The following is a 15,166-nucleotide window of genomic DNA, read 5'->3' on the forward strand; positions in this document are numbered from 1 at the left end:
CACTTTAAGATTTATGAAACATGCAGGAAAGTTAACCAATTGGGAGGAAATTTGATCTGTGGAATTATCTTTCTGTAATCTAGGAAAAAACAAGGTTGTGTATCAAACATAAGTTGCTTTAGAACTTCTGTCATTCAGGGCTCCCGTGTCTGGCAGCAGCTCCTGGCCGCTTGCACCGTTAACCCCGCGTCAGGAAAGTACAGAAAGCGCAAGCTCTGCTCAGCGGCAGCGGATGGCAGCCTCGGCAGCTTGGTCCCCAGTTGATTCCTACACGCAGAGCCCAACGCTATAGCCTAGTAGTTCGTGACAAACTTCTCAAAAAGGAAAACGGACATACCCAAAGTCCATTTCTTTCTCGTGTTCCACGTGTCACGCAAGACAGTGACATGCCTTTGATTAAAATGTCCAGTAACCTAATAAATGATGTCTGGATTCAATGAGATAGAATCATGTTGACCAAGTAATTAAAAGTCAAGGGAGTTTTGGTGGTTGGGGTCAGAAAGCTTCCGCAGGTATTTGTATCAGCTTGAAGTTTTTGATCAGCTAGGCAGTGAGGAATCAGTACGGAGACCCAGTCAGAAAATGGAATTTATATATGTATGTATTTATCAATATATATACAGCAAAGCAAAGTTTATTGAGCAATAGCATCAAGCTAGTACAAAGCTCTGGAAGAGGGAGGGGACATGAGAGGGTGGCCCAGAAAATGGAATTTATAAAAATCAACAGTAAACTGTTAACTCACAGTCTCAGTGCTTTTATATCTCCAGCTCCGACCTTTCCCCTGAGTTCCAGAATCACCTCTCCAACTGCCTCCTTGACCTCCTCTCGCGGATGTCAAACCAGGGTTTCAAACTAAACATCGCAAACTGAGCTTTTCACCTTCAAGTCTTGTTCTTTTAAAAAAATCTTTCAGTTCTGTAAATGCCACCTCTGTTCTTCTCATTTCTTAGTATGACCCCTTGGAGACAGCCTCACCTCCTTTCTTTCTCTCGCATCACTTCAGCTCTTTCTTGAGCGTGAATTTGGAACTGGCCGTTCCTCACACACTGCATCGCACACACCCTGGCCGAGTGACCATCATCACTTCGGTGGGCTCATTCGTCTCCCTGCTTTGACCCTAGTGCCCACTTCTTCAGGCTGTTTTCAGCACAGCAGCCAGAATGATCCTATTCAAACACAGATCATCACCTCTCTTCTCAAACCTCTCGTGTTGTGCATCTGACCCTGAGCCTCGATAGGGGCCTTCGAGGCTCCACATAATCTGTGACCCCACCCGGTCCCCTCTCTGACCTCCTCTCATCCCTCTGTGCCCTCGCTCCTCTCACTCGAGCCATGCTGGCCTCTTCGTTTCTTCAGCACAGCGGGCACTTGCGCCTCAGGGCCTGTTGTGCTGGCTCTTCCCTAAGTCTGCTCCCTCTCTCCAGGTGACTGCGCAGCCTCCTTCCTCACCCCCTGTGCTGCTTGGACGCCCCCCTCTCAGGGAGGCCTTCCATGATCCGTTTATCTGATGACCAAATCCACCCCCGTCTCGCCATCCCCCTTCTCTGCTTTATTGATGTTAGCACACAGGATTATATTTGTTCTTTTCTGTGTTTGTCCAAACCCTGCTCACACTCCTAGAATGTGTGCTCTATGAGGGTAGAGATATTCGTCTGTTTGTTCCGTGCAGAATCCACAACACCTCAGCAGTGCCTGACACACTGTAGATGCTCAGTCAGATTTGTCGGACGGAAGGATCTCTGAATCTTAGTTTGAAATGTAAGCGTCCTGGGTGTCAGCCAGGGTGTGGGCCTCTACCATCTCATTCACCAGGTTAATGTATTAGAGGGGATAATGCTGAAGACTCTAGTTTGAATGCTTGGATCTCTTAGCCAGTCCCAGGATTTATTCGAACTCATTTTCTTTTTCTGGTTATGATTAAATTAGGATAAAGTTTAAATTGCGTAACATTCTATCTGTTTGCTACATCTGATTTTTTTCTTNTTTTTTTTTTAAATTTTATTTTATTATATTGTGTTAATCACCATACAGTACATCCCCAGATTCCGATGTAAAGTTTGATGCTTCATTAGTTGCGTATAACACCCAGTGCACCATGCAATACGTGCCCTCCCTACTACCCATCACCAGGCTATCCCCTTCCCCCACCCCCTCCCCTCTGAAGTCCTCAGTTTGCCTCTCACAGTTCATAGTCTCTCATGTTTCATTCCCCCCTCTGATTACCCCCCTTTTCTTTATCCCTTTCTTCCCCTACCGATCCTCCTAGTTCTTAGCTACATCTGATTAGAGAAATCATATGATAATTGTCTTTCTCTGCTTGACTTATTTCACTTNTTTTTTTCTTGTTTGTGCTGCATTAATCACTAATATGATTTTTTAGTTTATAAAAATAATAGTGGATAAGTATACTAATGTGATATATAGAGTTAATAGTCATTTTTTTAATCCAGTGTTTATATTTTTACTGTAAATCTCACAAAACCCTTACCTATAGAAGATTAACACAAAAGTCTTAGTTTAAGATGATGATTTAAGTGGCCAACATGTGGACATCTTTTAAAACCATGTGTGTAACCAAAAGTCAGCTTTAAAACAAAAAATAAATTGGTAATTTAAAAGTAAAATCAAAGCAGCACTGTCTAGAGTTGCTGGCTTATATAGCCAGCTATCCATTTTTCCTGCCTAGAAGCATATGTATAAACTTTATAAAGATTTTATTGATTAGAGAGAGAGACTGAGGGTACAAGTAGGGGGAGTGCCAGGGAGAGAGGGAGAGGAAGAAGCAGACTCCCCGCTGAGTGGGGAGCAGAACACAGGGCTCCATCCCAGGATCCTGAGATCATGACCTGAGCCGAAGTCAGACACTTAACCCCAGACGCTTAACCGACTGAGCCACCCAGCCGCCCCATTTATATGTAAACTATTTTATGATATGTACGCAACTCAAAGTGTTTAAGTATACTTTTAGTTTGTTTCCTAAAATATGCTGTGACACCTAAGTTGATATTGATATTTAAAAATAGCTTATATTTGAAGGTCAAAGTATCAATTCTATTTCTAATATATCTCTGCAGTGCATTTTTAGGTCCGAAAGACCTTTTTCCATATAAGGAATACAAAGACAAGTTTGGAAAGTCAAACAAACGGAAAGGATTTAATGAAGGATTGTGGGAAATAGAGAATAACCCGGGAGTGAAGTTTACTGGGTACCAGGTAATGGTTTGCTTCATTGTTAGATCTCATTGCTTTGGTTTTTAACTGTCTTTGGGGTCTTTCTTATATGTCCTTTGTACTAGTAGTTACCCTCCATCTATTTGAAATCAGAATTCTTTTTAGCTTCAGTAACATTTTGGAGTAAATATAATTCTGTTACCCAAGAGGGTTCAAGTCAAGTGGTCACTGGAAAATTGAAGTTGATGGTTCTTTATTTTGAAGATCTTAAGAGTAAGCTGAATCCTTTCAGATTAAAATAGAATGATTCTTTTCACAATCTGTATTCTTTGCTGTTTTTTTTCAAAAATGTAATTAGCCAATATCTTGCTATTTCTTAGGCAATTCAGCAGCAGAGCTCCTCAGAAACTGAGGGAGAAGGCGGGAATACTGCAGATGCAAGCAGTGAGGAGGAAGGGGATAGAGTAGAAGAAGATGGAAAAGGCAAAAGAAAGAATGAAAAAGCAGGCTCAAAACGGAAAAAGTCCTACACTTCCAAGGTGACTGAGAACCTTTTCCATTATTATTAATGTTATGTGCATATTCATTAAGGTTTTAGATTATTCTTTTTTTTTTTTTTTAAAGATTTTATTTATTTGACAGAGATAGAGACAGCCAGAGAGAGAGGGAACACAAGCAGGGGGAGTGGGAGAGGAAGAAGCAGGCTCATAGCAGAGGAGCCTGATGTGGGGCTCGATCCCGTAATGCCGGGATCACGCCCCGAGCCGAAGGCAGACGCTTAACCACTGTGCCACCCAGACGCCCCGGTTTTAGATTATTCTTAATTCATTCCTTGGGCACATAGAAGCATCCTCGCTCTGTGGACCTCTAACTCTAGAGACAGTAAGATAGCCAAGGGGAGTAGGACAGGTAACCTTAGATGTGAGGGCATCTTCAGGGCTGATCTGGCACTGAAAATACTGCTTTTCAGTTGGAGAAGGACTGTTCTTTCGTCAAGAGTAGACGAGTAGGTCGGTGTGCCTCCTCCAAGAACCTCCAAATGAGCTCTGAAGAACTTATGAGTATAGGAGACTCAGTACCATTCAGGACAAATCTGTGTAAATAGAAAGATACACTCTTAACCTGTCTTTCTGCTTTAAAGACTGTGCGAATAATAAATACAAATTACGAGGGGGCTCTGAAGGCAATGAGTGGGAAGAGCATGTGGTTCAGATGGAGTGGCCAGGCTTTTCCAAAGAAAGAGTCGAGGAGGGTTGGGGCAGAGCAGCCACGATGTGAGGCGGGAAGGGTCTGGCATGTCCTGAATTGAAAGAAGATGAATGTGGTTGGGGCATCGTGACCAAGAGGGAGAAGCAGGCAGAGGCTCAGTGGTGGAGACTTGGGTGCCGCATTAAGGAATTTGGATTTATTCCCAATGTAATGATAGTTTATTGAAGGCTTTAAACAGAGGAGTGATGTGATCCTAGATTTACACATTGAAAGTCTAGGTTTTTCATACAGTAATTCAGACATGCAGTTGAACAAACTATGAGATTGTGAAAATCCTTCACCTTTAGAAACTGAAAGCAAGATCTTTGAAGACCAGAGATCGGTATGGGTTTCCCTGTAATTGGTCGGTCACACAATTGAATATTAGAATAAATTACTTCCCTTTAGATTCTGGTGTTTAGTGTCTGGATGGACTTAGGCAACTCCTTAAAAACCAGGCGCCAGGAGTTGATTGGATTATCAGCATTTTATTTTACGATCTATAAAATCCACCCAAATAGCGTACAGGTGCAATCGTATGATTACATATTACTTCTTGTGCACCTAATGAAAAACGTCATATCTGCCTTGGATGGGGATAAAGTTTGCACATCACAACAAAATAAATAGAATTTTCCTTGTCAGGAATTTTGTAAGCTGAATTTTTTTTTTAAGTTATTTTGGATTTCGCTTAAATATCCAGTTCAATTGATATTTTTAATTTACGATTGCCTGCTGAGCTGTGTGATGTGTTGTACCCCTCTGAATTACCTAAGCTACCCGAGGTATCTGAGGGTTTTGATAGTGTGGATATGCGGCTTTTCAGTGTCATTATTTCCTCGCTTGTAGTGAAGACCAGAAGTCATGGGGCTCAGACCTGATGTGGATATGCAGTTTAAAGCAGTGAAGGGGTAAAGACATACTTTACTTACTAAGGTCTATCTATTTTAGATTAAGGGATCATCTTTTTTTTTCCTTTTCCTTCCAAAGATCACAACTTCCATGATCACTTAAGAACCATGATTTTTAAATTTCTTTGACTTTTTACTATTTTATTTATTTTCAAGATAAATTATGCACAAACACAAAAACTTTGGAAGCACATAAAAGGTTTTTAATTTTTAATATTGACTGAGAAACTTAGCACCGTGGTTCTCAAACTTGCACACAGGTCAGAATTACCTGGAGAGCTTGTTAAAACACACACTGCTAAGCCTCACTGCCTGAATTTCTGTTGGAGTAGGTCTTGGGTGTGGGGTCTGAGAATCAAATTTTCAGGTAAGGCAGTCTGCTGATCTGAGAACCACATGTAGAGAGGCACTTTCCTGACATAATCTCCTTTCTCCCTGGCTTCCCTAATGTTTTGTTTTTGTTGAACATGGTGGTCTTTTTTTACACCTATTTCTTAAGGTTGGATAATCTTCCTTTGCCACTGAAAACCAGTGGTTCACAAACTTTTGACTACATCTCAGGCAAAAAGCAGATTTGAAGGAGGTTATGTGTGTCTCTCTTTGGCAGTAAGTATATGGATGATTCACATCTGAGCCACAACAGATACTGCAAAATTACAGGTCAAAATATTTTGCACGCACATCATTTACCGTGTAAAGTAGGGCAAATCAGAGAGCCTCACAACACAGTAAACTGGTGATGATGCTAAACCACTAGTCATCTTAGTCAAAAAAAAAAAAAGAAGGTGGCAACAGTTGGACACACAACCAATTGAAGACGACAGTGCTGAAACAGATGGAGGGTCCTTCCCCAGGATTACAAGATTTGCCTTGATTTGAGTTTGCAGTACAGTAAGAGCTTTGCAGGGTTACCAAATCTAGCCGGGCAGCCAGATTTCTTCCAGTACTGACTGTGACTCTTGAGCAGAATTGTAGTACGGCCCTAATTCTGGTCCACGTGCCAGACTATAGTACTTAAAGAGTCACTGTGGGCTTGCTCGTTAGGATCCTTGGTAAGCATTGTGAACTTCAGGGCCTTGTGTATTATTACCTCTAAGAACTGTAGGCCAGGAACTATTATTTGAGAATTACTACATAAAGCAGTTACTACATTTCAATAATTATACTGTATTTACTAGGAAAACAAAAGTAGTTTGCTTTTTGTATTGTCCTACTTGATCTTAGCTTTAACGGTAGACACTCCACATTTGGATTATTAAATCTCTGCTTTTCCTTCCTGTAAAAAGTAAAGATGACCTCATTTTAAACTGACATTTTGGGCTAGGTTGGTGGTTTCAGTTAAGTAAAATAGAAGCAATGTAATTACATGCCCTGTCACATAGCTAGAAGATATTTTCTCTTTGGAACTTGTATTTAAAATATTGATTGTCTGAGGAAGCTCCAATTTGCTAATTCATTTCTGGAAGACCAAAAGTGACATGGCTAAATCAGTTTTGCCTCAGCTCCTATTTGCCATGTGCTTAAAGATTCTTAAAATTTCTGAGAGGACATGTTAGTGAAATGGTACATTTTACTTTCTTAAAGGTGCACAACGGGGTGGGCTTTTGATCATTTTAATGCTGTTCTGCAAAACAACTCTCGCTGTAAACTAGCGCTGTATTTCATCTTCCTTAGAGTTCATCTTGGTTTCAAAGGCAAGGTGATAAGAAAAAAGGGCTAGTCCCTCGGGCTCTTCAATAACCATCCATAATTTAAAAGATTAAAGTTAGTTTCTATCACATGGTGTTATAAGTCTTGTCTGCGCTTTACCAAAGAGCTTCAACAGGCATCTTAACATGAATATTCACTTACTACCTTCGATAGTTCGCCTCCCTGTTTGGACCCGAGTTTCTACTGTGAAATGCTGGGGAAGCTGGGTGGCCCTGTGGCCTCCTAAGGTGGTACCATGGTGTCCATTCAGCTGTCATTCATCCGTTGGCAGTGCCCTGGGGACATGAATCTTTATTTTCTGCTTCTAACATTGCACTGCTGGAAAGAACAAACAGGTCATCGAGTGCACCTGTACCTCCTTTTCCAGCTGGTTACTCTGAGGCCCAGTGAGGTGACTTAGTCTGTCCCAGGTCATCTGGCTCAGCCTCGGCACACCACCGTGTTGTACTGGTATGTTGTTGTAGTGAGCCACATGACTGGATATAGGTCAGCCACTTCTGCATATCTTACTTACACTTGTACATTGGAGTTGTACTTTTGCTTATAATTTTTGATTTGTCCAAACGTTTAGAAATCCTCCAAACAGTCCCGGAAATCTCCAGGAGATGAAGATGACAAGGACTGCAAAGAAGAGGAGAACAAAAGCAGCTCTGAGGGTGGAGACGCCGGCAATGACACAAGGAACACGACTTCAGACTTGCAGAAAACCAGTGAAGGGGTAAGGACGGCGTGTGGTCTCACTCCCCTTCTAACCTAGAAGACATGGTGCTTCAGAGCGAGCGTTAGTAAACCCTGTCCCAGTAGATGGAGAGAGGTTCGCAGCCTCCTGGGAGGGCCCACACAGCTCCTGGGAGAACGATCAGCTGCTCAGGGTCTGAGAACACAAGAGAGCCGGGGGGTGGTACGCCTGTCTCTCGGTTTGGAACTCTATGAACAGGTCTCTTCTGTTTTAAACTAATTGCAGCAACTTGAGAGTCTTTTAAAAAGTAAGGTGTGAAATACTGAAATTATGAAATGCTATCTCAGAATTTTACAGTTGTATTTCTTCTGTTATAAGATTGCATGTTCAAAATGGGGGATTTCATACTGCGTCTTCTTTCCTAGAAGTAGTTTGTACTTTAACGTACCCACAGGGACTTTAAATATTTAAGTATTCCAACAATATGTAAAGACTGGTATTTAAAGTATGGAAGGGGAAGACTTGTCCACTTTGAATTTTGTTAACTCTATTTTAAAGTGTAGTTGATATACAATATTGTATTACTTGCAGATGCACAACAGTGAGCCCACATTCATAGACATTACTAAGTGTTCACGGTGATGGTCTGGTTCCAATCCATCATCATACAAAGTTACTATGATATTATTGTCCCTGTTCCCTGTGCTGGACTTTGCATCCCTGTGACTGACTTTGTATAACTGGAAGTTTGTACCTCTCGGTCCCCTTGACCTAGTTCACCCATTTCACCCACTCCTCAGCCCCACCCTCTGGTGGTAACCAAAGTCTGTCTCCTGTATCTGGGACGCTGTTTGTGTTTTGTTTTGTTTTGTTTTTTTAGATTCCACATATGAGTGAAATCATACGGTATCTGTCTTTCTTTTTGACTTGTTTCACTTAGCATAATACCCTCTAGGTCCATCCATGTTGTCACAAATGGTGAGATCTCATTCTTTTTTACAGCTGGGTAATATTCCAGTGTACATATATGCCACATCTTTATCCATTCATCTATCGATGGACACTTGGGCTGCTTCCGTATCTTGGCTATTGTAAATAATGCCGCGGTGAACATAGGGATGCATATGTCTCTTTAAATTGGTGATTTCATCTTCTTCAGATAAATACCCAGAAGTGGAGTCGCCAATATTTTTAACTTTTTAAGGAACCTCCATACTGTTTTCCACAGTGGCTGTACCAGTTTATATTCCTGCTAAGAGTGCACGGTTTCCATTTGTCCACATCCTCGCCAACCCTTGTTACTTCTTACGTTTTGATTCCAGCCATTCTGACAGGTGTGAAGTGATATCTCACTGTGGTTTTGATACACATTTTCCTGATGATGAGAGGTTTGAGTATTTTTTCATGTGTCTGTTGGCCGTCTGGATGTCTTTGATCTTAACTTTTGTTAACCTCTATTAACTTAAAAGTGTTAGTGAAGGCACATTTTGCCCCTGGTCATTTTCTGTTAGTCTTTTCTCTGTGAAGACTAATTGGACAGTGGCAAATCGTTTTGAAATAGTATCCACAAAATACATTATTATTGTTCTTCTGTGAGATTCTGGTTTCAGCTGAGTGCTTGGCTATTTTTGTCAGTACTGTTTACCTCTGAACTCCTCCTCCATGCAATTAACCAAAATTACTCCCCAGGTGTGATTCTGATTGTTCCCTTATCCCTCTTAGCCACTCAGCTTTACTCTGTCCTCTGTGTATCGTTCTTCTCTTGACCTCTTTCCAGTAAAGAGTCCTCTTTCCTTACCATTGCTGGTAGTCCTCCTGGGAACAGTCCTGTTAATAGTCACCAAAGGCATGAGTACCTTACTCGTTTGATTTTCTTTTTATCCCACCTGCCATCTTCATCCCAGGTGGCTTCAATATGCATACAGCAAAACCCTCACGACCTGTCTCCCTTTATGAACTCCTTCTATCTGCATTTCTGTGACCGAGGAAGAGATGGTCTGCACCGGTACTGCTCAGAGGGTGATCTGTGGGCAAGTAGCATCAGTATCACCGGCAAGCTTGTTAAAGATGCAGAATCCCAGGCCCCACCCCAGGCCTTCCAAATAAGAGTCTTTTTAACTAACCCCCCCGCCCCGGGTCATTCATAAGCACATTCAAGTCTGAGAAGCATTATTCTGCACCTTTCTGCTACCAGGGTCCAGAGTATCGTCTCCTCCTCCTTTCTCCAAGGCCTCACTCAGGCAGTGGTCACCTGTCATCCTGTACCTTTATCTTCTTTTCCTTCTGCCTAGAAACGGTGTTAGGCCTCCCTTCCCCCATATATCCTACTCTTTTCACTTTTCTCTTCATCTCTAAACTTCCTAGAAGAGTTCTCTTTCCTCCAGTGTCCGTTCCCTCACCTACTCATGCCTTCCTCCTTTGCACTCTGGTTGCTTCTTCACCATTTCATGGAAATGCTCTTGTAAAGGTCCATGGAGATCCTCTCATTGCCAAATCCAGGGTTGTCTTTAGTCTTTATTTCACCTGTGCAGCATTTAATGCCACTAGCCACCTTCCCTCCTGACTTTGCCTCCAGGTCACCAGTCTCTTCTGCTTCTGCATCCAGTTCCTTCTCAGTCTCTTTCTAGAGCTCCTTCCTTCCATTCGTCTTGGCGTTCAACTATTCTGCAAGCTTCCCCTGTGTCCATCGTCCCCACTCTCATGGTTTCAACTATTATATATTACTGATGACTTCCCGCTCTGTATCTCCTACATTGTAGACCCATTCTTCTAATGGTTAATGAAACCATTTCAACTCCGGTATCTTGAAAGCACTTCAGAAAACAGTTCCTGTTAGAAGTAGCAACAGCAGCAGACTCAGAGTAGTGAGGGCTAACATCTTTACTATGTGCCATATATTGTGTTAAATGCTGTCTGTGCACTGTCTCATCTAATCCCCACACAAATCCCAGGATGTATAATCTCCATTTTGTACCTGGGGAAACTCAGGCTGGAAAGATTGGTCCAGGGTCACATGGCCAGTAAGAGCCTGAATGTAAAGCAGGAGCCTGAGATCCATTCATTTATTCATTCAGTCATTCATTTAAGTTGAAGTATGGTTGACATACAATGTTACATCATTTTCGAATGTACAGTATAGTGATTTGACAAGTCAGTATTTATGCTGTGCTCACCACAAATGTAACCACCACCTGTCAACACACAACACTGTTACAATACCATTCACTGTATTCTGTCCGCTGTACCTTGTCCCATGACTTAACTCATCCCATAACTGGAAGCCCAGACCTCCCATTCCTCTTCACCAATTCAGCCCATCCTGGTCCTCCTCCTTGTGGCAATCATCAGTTTGTTCTCTGTATTTATGGGTCTGATTCTGTTTAGATTCCACATATAAGTGAAATCATGGTATTTGTCTTCTTTGTCTGACTTAATTCACTTAGCATAATACTCACGAGGTCCATCCATGTTGTCACAAATGGCAAGATCTCATTCCTTGTATGGCTGAGTAGTATGCCATTGTATATATATATACCGTATCTTCTTTATCTGTTCATCTATTGATGGACACTTAGTTTGTTTCCACAACTTGGCTATTATAAATAGTGCTGCAGTACACCCAAGAGTGCATATATCTTTTTTTTTTTTTTAAGATTTATTTATTTATTTATTTTAGAGAAAATGGGAGGTTGTGGGGGGTGCGGAAAGAGAGAACAAGAGAGAATCCTCAAACAGACTCTCCCTGCTAAGTGCAGAGCCTAACATGGGGCTCAGTCCCAGGACCCTGAGATCATGACCTGAGCCAGAATCAGGAGTTTACCATTTAACTAACTGAGGCACCCGAGCGCCCCCATGTATCTTTTTGAAGTAGTGTGTTCATTTTCTTTGGGTAAATACCCAGGAGTAGAATTACATATGAAAGTTCTGTTAATGTTTTGAGGAACCTCCATACTGTTTTCCACAAGGGTTGCACCAATTTACATTCCTACCAACAGTGCACAAGGGTTCCTTTTTCTCCACATTTTCACCAACGTCTGTTGTTTCTTGTCCTTTTGATATTAGCCATTCTGATAGGTGTGAGATGGTATCTCCTGGTAGTTTTGATTTGCATTTCCCTGATGAAGAGTGATGTTGAGCATCTTTTCATGTGTCTGTTGGCCATCTGGATGTCTTCTTTGGGAAAATGTCTATTCAGGTCTTCTGCCTATTTTTTAATAGGAGTATTTGGTTTTTTGGTATTGAGTTGTATGAGTTCTATATATATATTGGACACTAACCCCTTATCAGATATATCATTTGCAGATATCTTCTCCCATATCATAGGTTGCCTTCTTATTTTATTGATGGTTTCCTTTGCTGTACAAAAGCTTTTTATTTTGATGAAGTGTCTATAGTTTATTTTTGCTTTTGTTTCCTTTTCCTAGGGAGACACATCTAGAAAAATGTTGCTAAGCCTGATGTCCAAGATGACTACCTATGTTTTCTTTTAGGGGTTTCATGGTTTCAGGTCTCAATTTAGGTCTTTAATCCATTTTGAGTTTATTTTTGTGTATATTGTAAGAATGTGGTCCACTTTCATTCTTTTGCTGTTCAGTTTTCCCAGCAACGTTTATTGTATATTCATGCCTCTTTTGTCAAAGATTAATTGACCATGTAAGTATGGGTTGATTTTTGGGCTTTCTGTTCTATTCCATTGAAATCTATATCTCTTTTTGTGCCAATACCACACTCTTTGATTAATTTAGCTTTGTAGTATATGTTGAAGTCTGGGTGATACCTCCAGCTTTGTTCTTTCTCAAGATCGCTTTGGCTTTTTGGGATCTTTTGTGGTTCCATACAAATTTTAGTATTTACTTGTTCTTTTTTTTTTTTTTTTTAATTTATTTATAAGACAGAGATAGAGACAGCCAGCGAGAGAGGGAACACAAGCAGGGGGAGTGGGAGAGGAAGAAGCAGGCTCATAGCAGAGGAGCCTGACGTGGGGCTCGATCCCATAACGCCGGGATCACGCCCTGAGCCGAAGGCAGACGCTTAACCGCTCTGCCACCCAGGCGCCCCAGTATTTACTTGTTCTAGTTCTGTGAAAAATGCTTTGGTATTTTTTTTTTTAAAGATTTTATTTATTTATTTGACAGAGATAGAGACAGCCAGCGAGAGAGGGAACACAAGCAGGGAGAGTGGGAGAGGAAGAAGCAGGCTCATAGCAGAGGAGCCTGACGTGGGGCTCGATCCCATAACGCCGGGATCACGCCCTGAGCCGAAGGCAGACGCTTAACCGCTGTGCCACCCAGGCGCCCCTGCTTTGGTATTTTGATAGGGATTGCATTGCATCTGTGGATTGCTCTGGGTAGTATGGACATTTTGAGAATATTTGTTCTTCCAATCCGTGAGCATGGAATATCTTTCCGTTGATGTCATCTTCACTTTCTTTCATCAGTGATTTGTTGTTTTCAGAGTACAGGTCTGTCACGAACTTGGTTAAGTTTCTTCCTAGGTTTTTATTCTTTCTGGTGAAGTTATAATTAGGATTGTTTTCTAAATGTCTCTTTCTGCTACTTTGTTATTGGTATGTAGAAACAATAGATTTCTGTATATTAATTTTGTGTCTTACAGCTTTACTGAATTCATTTATTCTGGTAGTTTCTCGGTGGTCTTTAGGGTTTTCTATCTGTTGTATCATGTCATCTGCAGATAGTGACAGATTTACTTTTTCCTTACCAGTTTGTATGCCTTTTTTTTTTTCTTGTCCAATTACTATGGCTAGGACATCGGTACATTAAGTAAAAATGGCAAGAATGGACATCTTTGTCTTATTCCTGATCTTAGAGGAAGAGCTCTCAGTTTTTCACCATTGGGTATTAATTAGCTGTGGGTTTTTCATATATGGCCTTTATGATATTGATTTATGTTCCCTCTAGACCCACTCTGTTGAAAGTCAGAGCCTTTATTTTTTTATTTTTATTNATTTTTTTTTTTAAGATTTTATTTATTTATTTAACGGAGAGAGAGCCAGCCAGCGAGAGAGGGAACACAAGCAGGGGGAGTGGGAGAGGAAGAAGCAGGCTCATAGAGGAGGAGCCTGATGTGGGGCTTGATCCCAGAACGCCGGGATCACGCCCTGAGCCGAAGGCAGACGCTTAACGACTGAGCCACCCAGGCGCCCCAAGATCCTTTTATTTTTAACCCATTTTTAATAATATATTTGTCATATACAGAAGGATACATATGTAATATAAATATAATAAACATAGTATTCTAATGAATACCAGTGACCCTACCACTCAACCTGAAAACTAAAACAGAACAATAACTTGCATCTAATTACATATTCTTCCCTTGTACCATCTTTTTCCCACCCAGAGATAATCACTAGTGTTCTATTATTTCCTTTCGTTTTCCAAAATTTTAGCTCACATATAACATACAGGTATACTTAAATAATATATTGTTTAATTTTGTTCATTTTTGAGCTTTTCAAACAACAGTGACATTCACTTTCTAATATGCTTCGAGGAGTCCCTCACACGGTTGTGCACAGAGTAGCTTGTTAACTCTCCACTGCTGTGTAAGACTCAGCCGTATGAATACACCACACTTGATTCAGTCTCCTCTTGATGGGCATGTTGGTTGTTTCCAGCTTTTTGCAGTCACGAACTGCATTGCTGTGAACACCCTCCTCTTTGCCTCCTCGTGCACACATGCAAGAGGTTCTTTAGGGGATATACATGAGAACGGGCCATGCTGGCTCAGGAGCTCACGGTTTTCCACTTTGTAAGAGAATGCCGAAGTCCGTCACTAAGGATCGGGGCCAGTTCACACTCCCACCATCAGCATATGGGTTTCCTGTGACTGATGTGCCTTGTCAGACTTTTTGCCTGTAATCACAAGGGTAAATTATAGTCTTAATTTGCAGTTCTCTGATTTATAGTNTACGAACTGCATTGCTGTGAACACCCTCCTCTTTGCCTCCTCGTGCACACGTGCAAGAGGTTCTTTAGGGGATATACATGAGAACTGGCCATGCTGGCTCAGGAGCTCACGGTTTTCCACTTTGTAAGAGAATGCCGAAGTCCATCACTAAGGATCGGGGCCAGTTCACACTCCCACCATCAGCATATGGGTTTCCTGTGACTGATGTGTCCTTGTCAGACTTTTTGCCTGTAATCACAAGGGTAAATTATAGTCTTAATTTGCAGTTCTCTGATTTATAGTGCGGTTGTGCTTCTTTTCACATGTTTATCTACTACCCTTTATTCTTCTGGGCATCTTCTTGATTTTGTATTTTGCCCATTCTCCTATTGGATTATTTTTGGGTACTGATTTGTAGGACTCCTTCACATATTCTGGATTCGAACTAGTATGGTTGGTCGTGCGCATTGTACATATCTTCTCCACATTTGTAGCTTGTCTGATTTTTTTATGATACCTTTTGGTGAACAGACTT

At 41.4% G+C, this 15,166-nt stretch overlaps 1 protein-coding gene across 1 annotated transcript in view; it reads left to right on the forward strand.

Annotated features, from left to right (window-relative positions):
- HDGFL3 (HDGF like 3) overlaps positions 1-15,166 on the forward strand; it is a 29,800-nt gene that overhangs the window by 6,134 nt on the left and 8,500 nt on the right. The window contains exons 4-6 of the mRNA XM_002930145.4: positions 3,078-3,216; positions 3,555-3,713; positions 7,615-7,761. Of these exons, the coding sequence (XP_002930191.2) occupies positions 3,078-3,216; positions 3,555-3,713; positions 7,615-7,761 (445 nt within the window). The remainder of the gene's footprint in view (positions 1-3,077; positions 3,217-3,554; positions 3,714-7,614; positions 7,762-15,166) is intronic.

Source organism: Ailuropoda melanoleuca, chromosome 9, assembly GCF_002007445.2.
Source record: "Ailuropoda melanoleuca isolate Jingjing chromosome 9, ASM200744v2, whole genome shotgun sequence".
NCBI lineage: Eukaryota > Metazoa > Chordata > Mammalia > Carnivora > Ursidae > Ailuropoda > Ailuropoda melanoleuca.